The 18,994-nt window shown below is 53.0% G+C and overlaps 2 protein-coding genes across 3 annotated transcripts in view; one reads left to right on the top strand and one right to left on the bottom strand.

Moving 5' to 3' along the window:
- B3GAT1 (beta-1,3-glucuronyltransferase 1) overlaps positions 1-18,994 on the bottom strand; it is a 112,226-nt gene that overhangs the window by 81,640 nt on the left and 11,592 nt on the right. The gene's annotated exons all lie outside the window — the stretch shown is intronic.
- Positions 10-18,580, top strand: LOC134164324 (beta-galactosidase-1-like protein 2). Of its 2 annotated transcripts, none has more exons than XR_009965101.1 (19): positions 10-135; positions 2,016-2,075; positions 3,094-3,291; positions 3,448-3,516; positions 3,742-3,837; positions 4,831-4,939; positions 5,180-5,272; positions 7,850-7,931; positions 9,867-9,931; positions 10,846-10,930; positions 11,648-11,785; positions 12,116-12,196; positions 12,392-12,498; positions 12,847-12,993; positions 13,332-13,403; positions 14,255-14,333; positions 15,111-15,198; positions 16,557-17,489; positions 17,901-18,580. XR_009965101.1 is itself a non-coding variant. In XM_062619935.1 (19 exons), the coding sequence occupies exons 1-19, from the start codon at positions 53-55 to the stop codon at positions 17,985-17,987; spliced, it is 1,911 nt and encodes a 636-aa protein (XP_062475919.1). In that variant the 5' UTR covers positions 10-52; the 3' UTR covers positions 17,988-18,580. The 2 variants fall into 2 exon arrangements, 1 of the variants encoding a protein (XP_062475919.1); XM_062619935.1 differs by lacking the exon at positions 2,016-2,075 and having other exon boundaries at positions 16,557-16,671; positions 17,373-17,489.

Here is an 18,994-nt window from a genome sequence, read left to right as displayed (position 1 = left end):
AGGGGGGCGCGGCGGCGGGGCCGGGCCGGGCCGGGCCGGGAGCGCGGCCGCCATGTGGCCGTGCGGCGGGCGGCGGCAGCGCCGTGTCGGCGGGGTCGCGCTGGTCGCGGTCGTGCTGTGGGTGCTGGTGCGGAGGTGAGAGCAGGGCCGGGAGCGGGAGCGTGGGTTTGGGGTGAAACCGGTGAATTAAAGCAGTGCCGGCGGGAGGTGAATCCATGGGGATGAACCCAAATCCTTCCTTGGGGGGGGGGGGGGGAAGGAGCGCGCCCCGCTCCCGTTCGGCAGCGTGGGGACGGTTTGCAGCGTGAGTTGCACGGGAGCTCCTGCCCGTCGGTAACGGTAACGGTAACGGTAACGTTGCGCTGATGCTGTCCCGGGGGATGCTGGCGCTCCCGTCAGCGCAGAACGGGAGCGGGGTTCCCGTCAGTGCCGCCGCTGGAGCCGCTCCCGTTGCGTGCACCTCGCTCCAGCCTCTCCCGGGGCCGGCTCTTCCCATCCCGTGCCCGTGTGGTACCCAGGGACCGGCGCTGCGGAGCGGCAGGAGCTCTTCAGTCCCTGGCACGGGGGATGATACAAGGGAAGATGTGGTTATGCCTTGGATAGAACAGAACAGAACAGATGTGGTTATGCCTTGGATAGAACAGAACAGATGTGGTTATGCCTTGGATAGAACAGATGCAGTAGAAGGTATCCCTGCCCCTGGAACTAGGTGAGCTCTAAGGTTCCTTCCAACCCACACCGTGACAACGTGGGATTTATTACCCCCGGGATTTATTGCATGTTTATAATGGGTCCTGGAGTTCGTAACAGGAAACTACCTGATCCTCGGGGCTATAGACAAGCTTTGGTTAAGTCCTTGTGTAATTAGAAGCAAAGTTCTCTTAGGGCTGGTCTTGGGTTTGTGCCACATCCGTTTCTCACAGAGGACTCTTGCAAGCCAATACCTGGTAAACGGGTGGAAGTCTGCTCCAAAGAGTGCCCGTAAACCAGGGTGTCCGTCAGAACCCGGTGGTTTTCTCCCGCTGGGAATAACCTGTACCAGGATCATTATCCCCACCACGTGCATCTGGGGCTTGGCTGCCTGACACAGGACCCTGGTTGCCACCGGACAGCAAGTGAAGGCAAATCAAAGCTTTCCCTTTCCCCTGGCCACAGGGAGCATGGAATAAAGAGCTCTGTGTAGAGTTTAGGGGTTAAATGGAGTCTCTTGTCCTTTAGTGTGGGTCTCTGTGCTTCTCACCTTGTTTTGGCTTCATTTTCCTTCTCCTTTGGCTGCTGTGGGTATGTGGGGGAGCAATACCAAGGCTCCATCCCTGCTCATCAGAGAGGACTTGAGCTGGATTTGGGTTTTTTCATTATGGAGGTGAGAAACCCGAACCTGGGAGCTATAAATTGCTCTCCATTGGAAGCACGGAGGTGGGTGCCAGGGGGTGTTGAGGCAGGGAACGCGCCAGCTGGGTTATGGCCAGGGTTAAGTGGATGAAGCGATGGCGTTATCTTTACCTGGCTGTGTGTTTCCTGGGTGCTGTGGGCAGGGGTGAGTTAGGGCTGAGGAAGTGATCGGAAACAAGGGATTTTCCAGCTTACTCTTGAAGGATTGGAGTCTCCAGACCCCTCTGAGCTTCCCAGCTCTGGCTTGCACCAAGCAAGAGCAGATGGAGCTGCTCTTTGGGGAGCTCATTGGCTCTAAGACCTAGTTCTGGGGCACGGAGCTGTAGGATGCATTGAGAGCCACCTCCGCTGCTGGTAAAGCCCATGGGAACTCCTCGGGAACAACGCTGCCGTTCCCAAGCCTCACCCCATCATCCTCTGCCTTGTTCCTGGAGTAGACGAGCACCGTTGTGTGCCGTGCCTGTTTCTCCTCCTCTGAGCTGCCCTCTCTCCCTGCCAGCTCTGTTATTCCTGCAGCACCGTTATGGGATGTGCTCCCGGCTCCTTGCTCAGCGCTCTGGCAGCGATTGCATGGTGGATGCGCCTGGTGGGTGAAGGTCGCTAATCGAGACTTCCTTTTGCAGGTATTACCCGTGCCTGCTGCCGGCTGTTTCAGAGCCCTGTGGGAATGCTGTGCTGTACAGGTACCCTGGGCTTGCCAGCCAGCCCCTGCAGTAGGCTTAGTTCTCCTTGCATTGTGTTGAAGGACAGGTACTAGCTGCTGGTTAGCAATCCCTGTAAGCCCCTCTGCTAATGCCTGCTCTGCACCTAGAGTAGAGAAAGCAGCTGGAGCTTGAGGCATTTCCCTTCCACTCCTGCTTGCTCGAGACGGGAATTCATCCCTCACATCTGGCTGTGCGGAGGAGCAAGCTGCTGTTGTCCAGCTCCTCTGCGTATTCAGAGCGGTGGAACTGGGATGATGGAGGCAGTTTGACTGCTTGTTGATGAAATGGTTTCTTGGTTCAGCCATAACCAGCTGCAAGGGGATAGGGAATAGACAGAGCACGCAGGAAGCATCCCGAATGGAGCTGTGGTAGCATGAGGACTCAAGGCGGTAAGTGCCGTGGAACCTGGCATCGCCTTTGCTCCTGTTCTGTTGGCAAACGACATAGTGATGGAAGCGGTGCGAAGCTGGTGCTGGGATGGATGTAATCCAGGACATGAAGGAAGAAGCTCTCTGTTCCCACTGAGGGCGCTTTGCCTTCCGTGCATGGAGTTGGAAGGTGTCAGAGGCCACAAGGTGCTCAGGGTGTCACTACCGAGCTGCAGCTGCTGTTGGAGCAAGGACCTGGGAATCGGCCATCCCGCTGCAAAACAGGGGCATCTGACAGGGAATAACTTCGGGAAGTGCTGGAACTGGGGGTGAGGAGCTGCCCTCCTCCTGTTGCCAGTGGGGTGATTCCATGCTCCGGGCCGGAGCGGTGCCACGGTTCACTTGCAGAGTGTGGCAGAGGGGCTTGGGATGGGAGCTGCGACTGAAAGGAAGGGTAAATGCACATCGTGGGCAGGCTTCCCTCTGCCTATAGCTCTCTATGGCAAAGAGCGTGGCTTGAGGAGCAGTCAGAGGAGACCCTGCCAGGTTAGGGGAGCACGAGCAGCCTCTCAGGGGTCAGATTTGATCAGTGGAGGCCGGGTGCTCTCATCCCTGCCTTTCTCTTCCAGGTTTAACTGGAGCGAACTGGTCCCTCTGCGGTTATGGGGGAGGACCCTGGGCCTGCAGGCAGAGCACTCGCAGTTCCTGCTGGAGGGCATGCCGTTCCGCATCTTTGGAGGCTCCATGCACTACTTCCGAGTGCCCAGGGAATACTGGGAAGATCGAATGCTGAAAATGAAAGCCTGTGGCTTGAACACCCTCACAACGTAAGTGCCCCCCCTCCCTCCCTATGGCTTCCATAGTGGTTGCTGGGATTTGTCCTCCATCCCGGCTGTTTGAAGGGATGCTTGTGCCCAGGGGTGCGCGGGGGGTCTCGGTGTGCTTCACCAATGCAGAGCCCTTTCCCCCCCTGCACTGCCCAGGTACGTGCCATGGAACCTCCATGAACGAGACCGAGGGAAGTTCGACTTCAGTGGGAACCTGGATCTCGGGTACGTGGTGCCTGTTCCAGCTCCGCTCCAGACCCGCTTGGCTCTGGTGGCTCTGGGTGAGGAGGTCGTTTCCAGCCCGTGCCTTGATCAGGCAACGGAGGCTCTCGTTCCTTCTGGAGCTCCTTGGAGCTGTAGTCCCAGTCCCAGCCTCAGCAGGCAGTTGCTGTGCTGTGCCACACGGTGACTGGTGCAGGCAGGCACTGATGAAGCTCTCTGCATCCCCAGGGCCTTCCTTTCGCTGGCAGCTAAGAACGGCTTGTGGGTGCTTCTGCGTCCTGGCCCTTACATCTGCTCCGAGTGGGACCTTGGGGGTCTGCCCAGGTAAGTGTGTGCTGCTCCCCTTGGGGGGGTGGAAAAGCCCTTGGGCACACGGCTGAGCCCCCTTCAGAGATAGGGAAGGGTTGGCTGACCCCTAACCGTGCCACCCTCCTGCTGTGTGCTTGGAGAGCTGACTTGAAGACGTGAGCATTGAGGCTCGCCTGGATACTGGATCCCAGTGGAACCGGTTGTTTTCCTCACCGTCAGGGAGTGTGAACCTTAGTGGAGACACTGCAGTGGGGATTGCTGCTTGGAGTCTTCGTTTCTCAGGATGCCTTTGGCATCAGAGGGCTCGAGGTGGAACTGGAAGGTGTGTGGGGATGGCTTGTGTGCCCAGAGGCAGCGGTTGGCTCTGCGTGACGGAAGTGCCCGTGTTGCCCTGTGCATCTTTATCACTCAGATAAAAGACTGATAAAGAGCAGCAGTGCTGTTCTTGTTTCACAGATAAAGAGCAGTGATTTTGTAAGCCCACTGAGCTGCTCGCAGAGTGCAGGAGCTGAGTATTCCAGACCTCTGGAAGCGCTATTAGTTAATGCCTCCTTATGTAGAGACGAGGAAGGTGCAAGCTCGAAGCGTTACAGCGTGGCACTGGTCTGCTCTGAAGCCAATTGCTCTTTCCTGTGTTAAGACCCAACCAACAAACTAAGTCTTGGAAATGAGCAGTAGAAACCATGGGAACAATGCCTGGAGGCGTTGTTTGGGTGATGGTTGGGGTCTGTGCCCTAGGGGATTCAGGATGTTCCAGGGTAACCTTGTGAGTGGTAAGTTTAGCCCTTGAAATCCTCTTGGGAAAGGTATGAAATGAGCTTAGGCCCAAACTGCAGGCCAAAAAGAGGGGAAGAAGTTGGCAATTGCAGCCTGGCCTCACTGGAAGGGGTGATGGGCCCCCCCCCCCCGACTCGGGTGTCCATACCTGCACTGTGGCCTTAGCCAAGTGGCCCATTCCTTGAGTGGCCAGGAGACTCTGATGGATTCTGTCTGCTGCCTTTCTCGTAGCTGGCTCCTGCAGGACCCAGAGATGCAGCTGAGGACAACATACAAGGGCTTCACGGAAGCCGTGGATGCTTATTTCGACCATCTGATGCCTCTTGTGGTCCCTCTTCAGGCAAGTCCAGCCCATTCCCCTCCCTGTCCGCAAGCGGGGACTGTGTGTGATGGCAGCAGGCTGAAGCAGTACCAGGGTTGTCTCTGTCAGCTCTCCAGATCCAGAGGTTTGGTTGTACACAGACGTTGGGAGGGTGGAGCTGAGTCCATCCGAGACTCCTGCATCTTCCCTGTGCCACCGAGGCTCCTGTCCCTCTGCTCAGTTCTCTGCTGACCGACTTCTCCCTCTCGTTCCCAACAGTACAAGAAAGGAGGTCCCATCATTGCAGTGCAAGTGGAGAACGAGTATGGCTCCTATGCCAAAGACCCAAACTACATGGCCTATGTTAAAACGGTAACGTTGGCACGGGCACTTGTTTCTGGGGTGAATCTCTCCTAAACACCTTCCGTATGGGAGCTGGGCTTCAGAAACCCTTGGAAGCATCAGTGCATCATCCCGCTGCTTTCCCCTTCTGTCTTTCCTCCTGGAGTGGAAGAGATGGCATATGAGCCTCTCAGGACTCGTGTCTCCCCGAGAAGAGGCTGACAGGGAAATGGGGGAGCATCTGGAGTAGATAGCTAGCCTTGAAGAAGCTGTCTCCTTCTGGTCCTGGTTGGCTTCTCTTAGCATTAGGGGAAGGTTTCTCTTTGCCTCTGACTTGCGTGGCTGTGAACAAGCCACTGGCACGCACCTGAACGTGTGTGATCTGGAGCTCAGCTCCAGGCAGGTCATTTGCCAAGTGCCTCCCTTCCCCTTGGTAAGCAGAGACTAACCCATGCCCTGGCCCCTGCCTCTGAGCTGAGTGATGGAGAGTTGGCCAGTGCCCACGGGGGCCAGGTTATCCCAGTGGATCTAACGCACAGAGGCAGGGTTAGGGTTGGAAGGAACCTTAGAGATCATCCAACATAAGCCTGTCCTCTTTGTTTGCCCCCAGCACAGCTGCAAGGCAGACACTTCACAGTGCTTCAAGTGCTGTTACAGGAGTGTGCATTGCTGTGAACTGGATGTTCCCTGTGCTTCTGCCTTCTGAAACCCTCCGGGTGCCCCAACTTCACCTTCAGGTTCTCTCTGGCTCCGGTTGTCCTCTTGCTTAAGGTATAGAGAGGCTCTTGCAGTGAATCAATGGTGTGGCAGGAGTCTTAACCTGCTTAGAGCAGCGCCTGCACTATCTCCATCCCGTGGAGTGATTTAGCATCGATTAGAAGGTTCCATAGGGAGTACATAGTAACATGTGAAGGAGTTAATGGCCAGTCTGCACTGATAACAGATCAGCTTCCTCTCACCAGTCACACCAGTGGCAAGTATATAAGCAACTGGCTTGCAGAGGCCTGCATGGATGGGGCGCAGGGGCTGTGTTGTGCCTGAGCAGCGTGTTGCCTCGGTGCTTTTCCATCTCTCAGTCCTGGAAGAGCGTGTGATGCTTCCCAGACCTGCCAGAACAGATCCCCTTGTCGGGCCTGCTGTGGGTGTGTTTTTGCAGTGCTGTTTCATCATCCTCTGGTGCTGTGTGCAGCGTGCATCCGAGGAAGTGCATTGGGGTGGTTGAAGGTGGAAATGTGGGAAAGCAGGATCTGCAGGGCATCCTTTTTGGTTGGAGTGGGATCTAACGTGAGGCGGAGCTCCTGGTCTGTGTCCTGGTTTGGGCTTTAAACTCGGTTGATTCACATCTGCAGCTAGAACATACGTTGCAATCCTCCTGGAAGGAATATGCCCATTAAACCCTCCCAACCTCATGGAGCACCTGGAAGCCCTGTGCTAACCTCCCCTGTGTGGGTGCAGTGCTGTGTCCTGGCAGCTCCCTCCCCGCACGGAGCAGGAGCTGGGATTAGCTGAGCACCCGCCTGGGTCTGTTTCTATTCCTGGTTTCTCTGCTGTGCCCTGGAATGCCCTAAGCCATTCCCATGTGTGCAGCTCTCTGCTGGTTCTCCATTTCACACTTCCATTCAAGAGATGGGCAAAGAAACTTCACGTGGATGCACAAGAAGCTGTGTTAGAAACTCCGGTCCCTCGGTAGCTGGCTTCCCTCAGCTCCCAGCATCCAGTGGGGTATCAATAAGTAATTCCAGGTCGATAAACAAGCCAGGTTGTCCCAGCTTGTCTGTAAGCTTTGTGCTGGAATTCCCTAAGGAATTCCCTGTGCGGAATGCTCCAGTCTTCTCTTTGTACAGGCTGGTGCTGTCTGCAGCGGTTTCTCTGGTCGCGCAGCACACACGAGCCGGTGGCTGCACGTGGTGCAGGTTGCTTTATCTGATGAATGCCTTTGTCGCCACTTCAGAGGTAGGAATTCGGAGTGAGGGCACTGCAGGTTTGTTCTCCGAGCTGCTCGAGGCTGAGGGAGTGACTTCCCTGCGGGTCCAGTGAAAAGAGGGGTGAATTTGGGGTTTCCCCATCTCTCCTGCAAACACGAGCCACTGCTCTGTAAAGAAAACGCCCAGAAGAGAGCAGGCCTGATGGGAAGAGCCTTCTGTGTGCACGGGCATTTTAAAGCCTTAGGGTCCTGTTTCATACAGAGAAGAACTTGGAAATGCATTGCCTTGACTGGTGAAGAGCACCGGTACCTGAGCAGTCCGTGATGCGCTCACTGGCACATCAGCTCCCATTCAGGGAGGGTGAGCTGCTTCCACCTGAAGCCCTCTCTCGGTGGAAAGCAGTGATGCTCTTTATTTAGCTGCGCTCAGAAGAAGGAGAGGAAACCCTGGAGTCTGATGCATCACCCTTGCAATCCAGCTTGCTAAAACAGAACAAGGTTTGGCAGCTGACTTTAAGCTTTAGGAGCAATGGGAGATGTCACGGGAATAGTGTTTCTTACCAAGACACTCCCAGTCTCAAGCTATCCCCAGAGGTGCTGATGATGTGCTCGAATGCTTTAATACCCTCACCAGCACTGAACTCAGGCTGTTAACACAGTTGCTTCTCCTCTTTCTCCTTTAGGCCCTGCTAAACAGAGGGATTGTGGAAATGTTAATGACCTCGGACAACAAGAATGGGCTGTCCTATGGCTTAGTGGAAGGAGGTATGTGCTCGGAGCAGGTGTGTGCTTGGAGGAGAGCAGGGTAAGGCTGTTCTTTGCCAGGGGCAGCTGATGAAACATAGCCTTTGGGTGAGAGCAGTATGCTCCATTCACTAAGCTGCACCCATTAGCTGTGTTAATCAGATTAAAAGGCTGGAAATACTGCTTCTTATTGCTTCATTTCAATAGATACTAAACAAGTACCTCAGCCATTATTAATAGTAATAACTTAAGAAGAAGATACCCACTTTGCAATAAACAAAGAGAAGGAAAAAGCCCATCAAAACCTTGCTTCAGAGATACAGCATCCTGTAAGGTTAGTGGGTTGGGGTAGCCCTCTCTGCACAGCCAGCTTGCTCTGGGCTTACAGGCTCTGGTAGGTAGGTGAAGGAGGGCATCCTTTGCTAATCCCATGCAGGAGGATGATTAAAGGCATTTCCCTCCTGTTTTTCCTCCTCTTGTTCTTATGACAGGGTTTCTATGTCCAGGTTGGATGGGGCTTGGAGCAGCCTGCTCTAGAGGAAGGTGTCCCTGCCCTTGGCAGGGGCTTGGAGCTGGATGAGCTTTAAGGTCCTTTCCAAGCCGAATAATCCCATGGTTCTATGACCGTAATAAGAGAGGGACAAATTCAGCCCATGGCCCTACCCCAGCACTGCATCCTCTCACGTGTATTCTGGTGGCGTGCAGCAGTCTTCAGCCATCGCCACACAGAGTCGCTCTCCCCCTTGGCTCTGCTGTGGAAGTCCCTGTTTAGCCCTCCCCATCTCCTGTGGGAACGTTGCCTGCCTCGGAGCTCGTGTTTGGAGTTGCCTTTTGCAGCGTGTTGCATGCTGAGCGCTCTTGGATACCAATTTGCCTCTTGGATGTCATAACAATCTGCTCATTAGAGTCAACGTGTCAAGTAATCAGATGTGTGGAATAACTAGGGCTCAGAGCAGTGGAGCAGCAAGGAGATTATGGAAGCACTACAGGGGAGAGAACAAAACCCGCTGTAGAAATGGGTAGGAAAATAGAGAAGGCTGTGCTCTGGAGCTGAAACTGGACGTGATTTTGCTGATCCAGTTCATCACTGGTGTACTGAGTTCTGCCCTTCATGCCAGGAGCAATCTGGTGCTCTGCAGAGGAAACTCTTGGTGGAAAGCTGTGTGTATGTGAGAGCTGCCAGCTGGGGGAAGGATGGGGATGGCTTTGGGGACTGGTTCTCTGTGCCATTCCCAATGGTGTGCTGCTGATCTGCGTGGAAAGCAGAGCAGAGCATGTTCACCTGCAGGATTGCCAAGGGATGCTAAATCCAGCCACGTACCAGGGGCTGGGCCCTTAATACCAGATCAGTGTCTTCTAATGCATGGGCTTCTGGAGAGAGGTTGTCCTGCTCCAGTGCTTGAAGCTCATGCAGTGACCCTGGCTACGCTGCAGCACACACCAAGGAGCTGCTGGTCCCCTCGTGCTGCACAGGGCAGAAGCACAGATTAAGCTTCCCAATTTCTATCTGCTTCACTGGTGCTGTGGTTTCTCTCACCCACCCCGCAGGCCTGACAAGCCCTAAGGTAGCAGGGGTTGATTCCTGACTCCTGGAAGCTCAGTGTGCATGCAGACTAACCGGTTTGCCTTTATGTGGTGCTTTTTATCTGAGGACCTCCAAGCGCTTTACAGCCTCTAACTAAAGCTTTTGACACCCTGGCACCTACTCTGGTGCTCTCCTTCTAGTACCTGTGAACAGGAGAGCCACAGAGATGGCTGCAGGTATTCCACTGTGTGCTGCTGTCCAGTTTGATTCTGCATACCCAGTGAAGGCTTCGATGGGCAGCTTCTGAGGAGGCTGTAATGATGGTTCAGATGATGCTCCGCTTGCCCCTGAGCTCGTGCTGGATTCCCAATGGTCCCTCAGGCATTTTGCAGGTGGTTAAAGGAATAAACCCTTTTCCTTCTCCCCAATAGCACTGGCCACTGTTAACTTCCAGAAGCTGGAACCTGGGCTGCTGAAACATCTGGACTCGGTGCAGGTAAGGTGCAGGAGAGCTGTGTTGAGCTCGATTTGGAAAGGCAGCTCTGGAAATGGAGCTCTTGTAGTTGTTACCTTCTCCTTTTTAAGGGCTTTTATTCCAGAGGGTGATAAAACTCCTCCTATGGATGAGTGGTGGGGAAGGATTGATGAGACATTCCCAAGAGCTGCTCTGAGCCTGGAACAGTTAGATCCCTACAGGCACCTGCAGTTGTTTCCTCCTACTGAAACATGAGTTTCTTTAATGCCACTTAACGTGGCCGTTCCACGTGGCACCAGATAAAGCCCCTGTCCAACAAAGGGCAGAATTCCCTCTGCTAGGGATAAGTGCCATGAGGAGGGAGTGCCAGCCAGGCTGAGCTCCTGGCAAGTGGGATGGGGCTGGCTGGAATTCCCGAGGAGCTAAGGCAGGCTGTGACACATAGGAAGCAATTGCTCTGTGTCTGCAATTGCAGAGCCTTTTAATGAAGACCTAATTCCTGCAAAGGCTAATTCCTTGCTGCCAGGGCCATGTGCAGCATTAAAAAGGCATTAAGCTGCTCAGCGCTGCTGTTGTACCTTGGCAGGCATTCATGCAGTGCACCTGCACGCTCAGGGCTGGCACTGGGAAGCTGTCATTCCTAAATGGGTATTTCCAGGAGCAAAGCAGTGACGATTGGTTTGTGCTTTTGCTCTGGCTCTACCACACAACAGGATCCAGAAGTGTTTGGTGGCGCCTGGTTGAGCGCTGTGGGTTTTGCTTTGTGCCTAGAAGAGGTCTTCTCTGCTTTGCTTGGGCGCTGCAGCCCCACAGCGTCTTGTTCACAGCTCTCGGGTGCCCTGGAGAAGAAAGCACGTTGCCAAACTGCCTTTGAGCGATGCTTCTCTAGAGGAGCCAAGTCTCCAGTTTAACTCCTTGGTTTTGTTTTGCTACAGAGAGATCAGCCCAAGATGGTGATGGAGTATTGGACGGGATGGTTCGATAACTGGGGGGGCCCTCACTATGTCTTTGATGCGGACGGTGAGCACTATATCCTGCTCCTGTAGGGCCCGCAGCAGTTTGCAGCCTTTGCTTTGTGGGAGGCTTTGGAGATGAAGAGCCCCGCAGCGAGTGGCTCACGTTGCTGGGCTGTGGCTTTCCTTGGGTCGTGTCAGTAAACGGCAGCTCTGGTGATGCTGGTTTTCCTCTGGGGTTCTGTGCTCTCAGTGTCAGTGTCAGTGCTGCTCTAGGGGGGTTTAAAAGTGCAGCCCAGTGATTGAAACCCTCAGGGTCACCTCCTGAGCTCATTAGGAAGGAAAACTGGTGCTGAGCACACCCAGCCCAGCCAAACCTCCAGACCCCCCCTGGGTGTCTAACCCAGGTGCTGTAGAGGCTGGGAAAGCCGAGCTGTGTAATGCTATCGTCATGACTGTCTCACCCTCCTGCAGTAGTAATTGGGCCATTAGTGGTTGAGTAGAGGAGGCTGAGTAGTGCTTCCAACCCCTCTGCTTAAAAGCAGCATTCCTGTTCAAGGACATGAGCTTTACCCATTTTCACCTATAGGAGAGCTGTATTTGAGTGTATTAATGTGTCCTGGTACGTCAATAGATGTGCTGCTCTTCCTGAGGGCAAAATCCATATCCCAGTCCAAATCCCTGCAGTGATACTGACTGACAAGGACCAGAATGTTTGTGTCTGGAGGAGTTTTAGCCTAGCTTCTTGCTCTGTGGCCTACCTGGCACTGCCCTTCCTTTACAGAGATGGTGAATACTGTAGCCAGCATCCTCAAACTGGGAGCATCCATCAATCTCTACATGTTTCACGGAGGCACCAACTTTGGCTTCATGAACGGTGCGTTGGAGGCTGATGAATACAAGTCAGATGTCACCAGTTATGGTGAGTTGTCTTCCATTGCCTTGCCCATGCACCTACAGAATGCAGCTCAGGCTCCCCTGTGGGCTGGTTACACTTGACAGAAGCATTGAGAAGTGATCACTACATCCACTTTGTCGTGGAGAGATGAGTTGGAAGAGAGCTCAGAAGCAAGTACCTGTATACAAGGGGGGTTGCAGTAGTGTTTCCTATTTCCAGACCCATTCCAGGGTGTGGAGAACCCCCTCATTCTGAATCGGGAATAGAAGTCACAGATGACAACTTTGCCTCGTGTTGATAGTGCTGTCCCAGAGCTGCTGTGTGCTCCAAACCACCCCTGTGCTGCTCTTTCAGATTACGATGCTGTGCTGACAGAGGCTGGAGATTATACATCCAAATTCTTCAAGCTCCGGCAGCTCTTCAGCATGATCATTGGTAAGGAGAGATCCAGCCCCAAGTCACTGTCCTGCCTCCAGTGTTCAGGTTTCAGCTTCTTTAGCTGGAGCCCAGTGGCTCTGGTTGGTTCTTGTGCTAAAGATGGGTGGGAGAACCAAAAGAGGCTTTAAATCTGTGCTGGCCTTTGGTATCTCAAAGAGTCGATCCATCTTTCTCTTTCTTTTTGCATCTCAGGCCAGCCTCTTCCTCTCCCTCCTGTGATTGAAAGCAAGGCATCATACGGTGCAATCCTGCTGCATCAGTACATCTCTCTCTGGGATGTGATACCGTCTCTTCTACAGGTAGTACTACCAATCTGCGTGCTAAAAGGCATCACTCCTTAGGTGGGAAGGGCAATTAGTGCTTGTTACCCCAGGAGGATAAAGTAGGGTTTTATCAAGGGCCTTTGAAGGAGGCAAATCTTTTGTCTCACCTCTTTTACTGCCACTTCCCTTATCTTGGAATTCTGGTTTTGCAAGTCCTTGGCTCCCTTTTCTGGCACCTTCCTGGCTGTGTGAGAGTCAGGGGTATTGGGTGGAACAGGAGGTTTACAGGGTAGATGTGGAACACCTATCTGAAATGAGCTGCCTCTCGTGGGCTGTCAGTGCTGAGAGCCCATTTCTGCCCTTCCATCCCTTTCTCCTTTGCAGCCCATTAAGTCAGAGTTTCCCATTAACATGGAGAATCTGCAGCTGAATGAGAGCAGCGGGCAGGCCTATGGGTACGTGCTCTATGAGACTGTCATATTCGGTGGTGGCCACCTCCACTCAAGGAACCACGTCCGTGACCGAGCACAGGTAAGGAGCAGAGGGACCAGCCTCAGTCAGGTGTAAATGCTTTGGACTTGGCAGGCAGGAAATGGGTCAGCCACGAAGGAAAATGGGAAGTTCTCAGCTAAGCCCCAACTCTCACCATGTGTGAATCAGGATGAGGTTCCAGTCTGATGGAGCTTCTGTCTTTACACAGCAGAATATTGGCTGTTCTGAGGGATGCTGTGGTTTTCCTCCCCCACTTCCACTCGATCAGTGGCACTGAGTTCTAGTAGAGGCAATTTCCTCCCCAGATACAGCTTCATGCAGCTATGACTGTATAACTGATGAGAGGTTGCTCTCCTCTCTTGTGCTCTGCTCTGCAGGTGTTTGTTAACACCATGTATGTTGGTGAGCTGGACTACAACATAGTGGAGCTCTCCCTTCCTGAAGGACAGGTAACTGCTTGGAGACTGCTCGCAGTAGGATGGGGATAACAGGACCACGACTGCTAAAGAGGAATAGCTCTGCAGGAGGCACCTCCCACTGAATCCCTTTAACAGTAGCCTGACACAGGGAATGGTTGTTATACCCCAATGAGACACTGTTTCACCAGTGAAATACAGGGTGGTTTCACTGCCAAGTGAGGGTTTGTGCTTGAGGAGTGGGGTTTGAATACATCTCCATGGAGAAGATTCAAGTCACTGTTGTCTTTGCCACACATTCTACAGCTGCAACCGTGTAGGCTTCACCTTCCTTAGCACAGAGCAGCTTTTAAGGGGGTCTGGGGGCTTTTGCACATTTTAGGACTTAAATAAAATGAGGGGGGATGTCTCTTTTTTGCTCTGAGAGCAATCTTACCCTGGCAGAAGTTGGCAGTAAGACCAGTGCATTGATTGAAGCATGTCAACAGAGCCGTGCATGGCTCCTGGGTGAGTGGGTCGGATACAGGAGTTGTTCTTTTGACTTGATGGAGAGGTGTCTGACATGAGCTGTGCTGTGTCAGACTCCATTTCTGGCTCTGTGGGTGATACCAAAATGATGCTTCAGCTTTTAACAGCAAGAAAAACCCAGCTCTTACGAAAAGGCTGAGAGTTGCTCAGGGGCATCACTGCTTGTAGTAGGTAGAAGGTACAAACCTGCCCCATGATCCAGAGCTTTCAACAGGCAAAATGCAACTGCCAAAGGTATTGGTGCCACCTTCCCTCTATTCAACACCTCCACTGGCCTCTATTAGCCAGGCACTAGGGCTGATACAGCACATGCTGAGCACTGGTCCAGCTGATGCTCTTCCTTATCTTTCTTACAGGGATTCAGGCAGTTGAGACTCTTGGTAGAGAACCGTGGTCGTGTCAATTATGGCCTGGCACTCAATGAGCAGAGAAAAGGTAAGTGAAGTTCTTTGTTCTCCCACTGTCCTACATAGTTCTCTGAGGATAAGCCCTGCAGAACTGGGTTTGATGCTGGAGGATCACAGCAGTTAAAAGCTCACCCAATTCCAGGAGGAGCAGATTGAGCGTACTAAAACGTTCAGGTCTGACCCAGCTGTGGAGCTGCACGAGGTCAAGCCCCCAGGATTCCATTTTAGTGGGGAGTTAGGTGCAAAACCTGCACGAAACAGACCAATGGGCTTGGGCACGTGGCTGTACTCAGCTTTACTGCAGGAGAGGTGCACAAAGCCTCTGTGACAGTCTCAAAGGCACTCCTGTAAGTAGGAGGCTGGATTAGGACCACATTAGGATAACTTTATGTAACAAGAGAGTGCAAATGGCTTCTTCAGGTGCCCTGAGATTCGTGGATGAACAGCAGTGGATGTTCAAGCCCCTGGCACCTTGTGCTGTGCCTGTTAGAGAAGCAGCCCATTGGCTGCTTTATAGCTGGTCAGCTAAACCCAGCAATGCACCCTGGCTGCTGCCTGTGCCAGCTGTGCCTTCTGCTTCAGCAGTGCTTAATGGCTTGGTGGGTAGAAGCAAAGGAGAGAGTGGGGAGGCCAAAGCCCAGTGATGTTCCCTACTCAATCTGGATGAGCAGTGGGACCACATGGACTCGTAATTCCATTGCAGAACATGGCTGCTTTCCATCTCCCGCTGTTCCTCATGTTCCAATAGGAAGATCTCTTAGCTTTAGCTGTTCTTAGCTCTTCATCACCCCCATTGCTCTTGCAGGCTTAATTGGTGATGTCTTCTTGAATAATACCCCCTTGAGGAACTTCAAGATGTACAGCTTGGAGATGAAACCTGCCTTCATGAAGAGGTTTGTGGCATTGAAAACTCTTTCCTTCCTCGTTTGAAACCAACTTTTACCAACAGGGCAAAATCTGCTCCATAGCAGTTCCATATGGCAGGCAGCACAAGGTAAAGCAGGGGATGCTTTGTCTGTGCCGTGATTTAGGGGTGAAGTGTATTCCCACTGTGGAGGATTTAAAGGCTTCCTTCAGAGCAGGGTTCGATCAGGCAGGTAAGAGCGTGGTTCCCCCAAAGGGATGGGTCCCAGCACACCCAGGTCTTTTCCAACCTGGTTGTTTCTGTGATTCCCTGTTGGAGATGACTTAGTAATTCAAGCTCACAAGAGATGGATTAACTCTACTACTGATAGTACATTAACAAGCAGGGGGAAGTCAAGGAGCCTCTGTTATAGAAAAGACCTTAGCAAATGTTTATGGCAACAGACACCCTATGGACTCTGGCCACCATCCTGAGAGGCTGTTTGCAGCTTGTTCATTCCAGAAAGGAACCCAGTGTGCATCCCCCGGGATCTCACAGCTCCTGTGGTGTGTGTAGGAAGGAGAATAGAGGCCATGAAATGGCTTTTCAAAGGGATCTGGGCATTTCTGAGGCTGATCTTAGGAGGTGCTGGGGGGGCTACTGGAAGGGTATTGATGGGGTGACTCCCATAAGCTTGGGCTGCAAGTGAACTGCCATACGCAGGCTAAAGCAAGGTTGGTCAGCACTGGCAAGTGCCCAGGAGCAGCAGAACACAGCGGAGAACCACTTCAGTGGGTGGGAGGGTGTGAAAGGCTTTTAGCTTGAGTGCTCCCCAGTTATTCAACTGCACTGGATCAGCGGCTTCCCTGATTCCAAGAGCTGCACCTCCGAAGGGTCAGAAGGAACACGTGGGACCCCCACACTCCTCTGTTCCTCTTCTGTTTGCCCCCTGCCCCCAAACTGTTGCCACAGGTAAGAAATGGTGCCAGATTGCCCCCAGTTACCGCAGGTTCCCATGGACGTGTCTGTGTTCCTCACCTGGAACGCGGGCAGGAATGTGTGGTTTGAATCCTGTCAGCTCTGCAGGTTTTCCTCTAGCACATGCCAGCCACCTCCATTGCGGCTTGCACCGCGGTATCTGAAGGAGGACGGGCACTTCAGTAGTGTTAGAGACGGTGATAGCCCCATAGAGCCTTTTCCTTTGTACCAGGAGTGGGGCTGTTGGTGATGTGGCAAGCACAGGATGACAAAGACCCCCCTAGTGCTTGCCTTGGCTATCTGCAGATGACCACTCCATCCCTTTGCAGCATGAGGGCCCCCCCGCCTCTAGAAAGCAACTGCTTGACACTGCAGGCACGCAAAGCCTGCTGTAACAGCTCCGTGCTGTGTTTGCTCCTTCTCTGCCAGCTTGCAGCGTGTGACGGGCTGGAGCGCCGTCCCGGATTACTTTGTGGGTCCAGCTTTCTTCCGTGGGAGGCTGTGGATCGAGCATCAGCCCCAGGACACGTTCCTGAAGCTCCAGGCAAGTCCTTTGTGTTTTCTGGATCAAGAGGTTTGGAAGCTGGGTGGTCTGGGCTCTGTTTAGTCTGTAGTGGTCCTGCTGGGAGAACACGGGCGATGCTGAGCCTGCAGAGCTGCTCCTCTATTGACAGTGTTTTCTGCTTGCTACTCTCTAGTTGCAGAGCACACCAAAGGAAGGAGGCACTGGTTTTAACCCTACCTGCTCAATGGGGCATGGAAAGAGGCACTTCTTTGTAGACGTGAGAGTTAGCATTCACTCACATCTTCCTTCTGTGGCTTATTGCTGCTCTTGCAGAGAACTCCAGCTATCGTTCAGCTTCCTTCTCTGATTTCATTCCCTTCGAGCCAGGGCTGATGCCAATCATTATTGTAGTGCTCCCTTTTCCAGTTATGCTTTGCTGTCAGTGCAGGATTTCTGTCACCTGGGAAATAGGTTCTGTGCCTGGGAAGAAATCACGATGTGTCTGTCAAAAGGATGAGGTTTTCCTGTACAAGCTTTGGAAGCTTTATCCTTTTCATTAGTGCTTTAGGGATAACTCCTGTTCAATGGGGCTTAAACGTTCCTGGCTTCAGGGAGAGCAAGCAGAAAACCTGCAGGAAGTGGCCTGGAAGAAGGCGAGTGTGAAGCAGACTGAATTCCCAGTGGGAATGCCAGGCAGGCAGTACAGCTGCCTCCGTAACGCGGTGTTCTCCTGGTTCTAGGGCTGGGAAAAGGGAGTTGTGTTTGTCAACGGGCAGAACCTGGGCCGCTACTGGAAGATCGGCCCTCAGGAAACACTCTACCTTCCTGGTCCCTGGCTACGGAAAGGGAGCAATGAGGTGAGAGCTTCCCCTTTGCTTGCTCGATGCAAGATCCTGCCCCGAGCCAGGTCCCAAAGAGCTGGACGTAGATCATGTATTGATTGCCTGTGTCCCAGCTGCAAAGCAGTGCAGCACAGAGGAAGGAGGCTGCTCTCTCCTAAGGTCTGGGAGATGAGGGATTGTGGCTCTGACAGCCGGTGAGACATGATGGGGATGGCAGCTCGACTTCAAAGCCATCACGTTCCAAATCAAGGCAAAGCTGATTTGGTTCATGTTCAGCAGCGTGTGGTGCTGAAGGATCCCAGTCACTGCTCAGAGCTCTCTCTAAGTGCTGCTGCCTTCCCCTACTGGGATCGTGTGCCTTTTCCTCCTCAAACTGCTGACAGTAACCTTGTGTGAGCAATGGTTTTGTGTCCCTTTCTTCTGCAGATTGTCATTTTTGAGGAGCGCACTGCAGGAAGGATCATACAGTCTGTGGACATTCCTTATTTAGGAAGGACCCAGTATGTGGACTGATGAGAGCTTCTTCCCCATGTTTGGTTCACCTTGAACATTCCTGGTTGCATGGCTGGGATGTGATGGTCCAGGCACTTGGGCATGTTAAATCCCACTAGACCCAGGTAAAGGATTTACGCTTTGGCAGTAAGTTCAGAAGAGAGAATGGGCCCTCAAGGTGGGTCTGTTGTTTCATAGATGGATGTGGAAGCTCATCTCCCTGGACTACTGAGGACCCACAGCTTGGGTGGCTGCGCATGATGCTATGGACAGCCTGAATGTGGGAGAGTCAAAGTGCTAGAGGCAGGAGAAGGAGAGAGAAAGAACTGAAACCACCCAAACTGAAAGCTGAGCCCAGCTCCCCAGTGACTTGCAAGATGTGTTGTTATTGGCCTCCTCGTTTCTATCATTAGATAGTGAGAAAATAGTTGGTGAACATGGGAGGAACGAGGTGTGGAGAACTCAGCAACTCACTCTGCAAAGAGGCCGTTTCCTTGTTCACTCGTTGGAAGCCAGGCTGTTGTCAGATGGCTTTAATTCAAGCTGTTTTCCCACTCAGTTTTACTCTGGAGGTTTGTGTCTCTCTCAAAAAGGATTAAAAAGGGTTTGAAGAAGTGACCTGTGTGTTGTCCCCTGTCGAACACATCAGTGTGTTTCAGGCAGGAATGAGAACTTGCAAGGAGGAGAAAGGACCGGTTCCTTTTCAGTCATCCCTCCTCTCTGCTCACGCTGGGAAGCACCTGAAGGTGAAATCCCCCCTTGTAAAAGGAGCAGGGATCAGGTTTGGGTTGGGATAGAAGGGATTGCAAGGGGGAGAGCACATCTGTTCTTCCCAGTTAAACCCGCTGTGAAAGCTTGGCATCTTGGGTCCTGTGTCCTTTTTGTCCCTCAAAGAGAAACCCAGGATGTAGGGAATCGTGAGCTGTTGGGTTTAACCCCCCTGCCCAGCAGTCACTGAGCAGCTGCCACCTCTTTAGACCAAATTCCAGCTGGGAATCTCCGAGAAGCCGCTCAGCCCCAGTGACCAG

The sequence above is a fragment of the Pezoporus occidentalis genome, unplaced genomic scaffold (assembly GCF_034315485.1).
Source record: "Pezoporus occidentalis ecotype Australia unplaced genomic scaffold, CSIRO_AGI_Poc_V1 ctg216, whole genome shotgun sequence".
NCBI classification, from domain to species: Eukaryota; Metazoa; Chordata; class Aves; order Psittaciformes; family Psittacidae; genus Pezoporus; species Pezoporus occidentalis.
Note: the sequence above shows the minus strand (reverse complement) of the source record. Positions and strands in the feature narration are given on the sequence as shown.

Bases quoted from the DNA above. Each gene is read 5' to 3' on its own strand.
- LOC134164324 (XM_062619935.1), top strand. From the start codon at position 53: ATGTGGCCGTGCGGCGGGCGGCGGCAGCGCCGTGTCGGCGGGGTCGCG. The intron at 4,940-5,179 runs GCAAGTCCAGCC...CGTTCCCAACAG, and splicing joins CTCTTGTGGTCCCTCTTCAG to TACAAGAAAGGAGGTCCCAT. The intron at 9,932-10,845 runs GTAAGGTGCAGG...GTTTTGCTACAG, and splicing joins AACATCTGGACTCGGTGCAG to AGAGATCAGCCCAAGATGGT.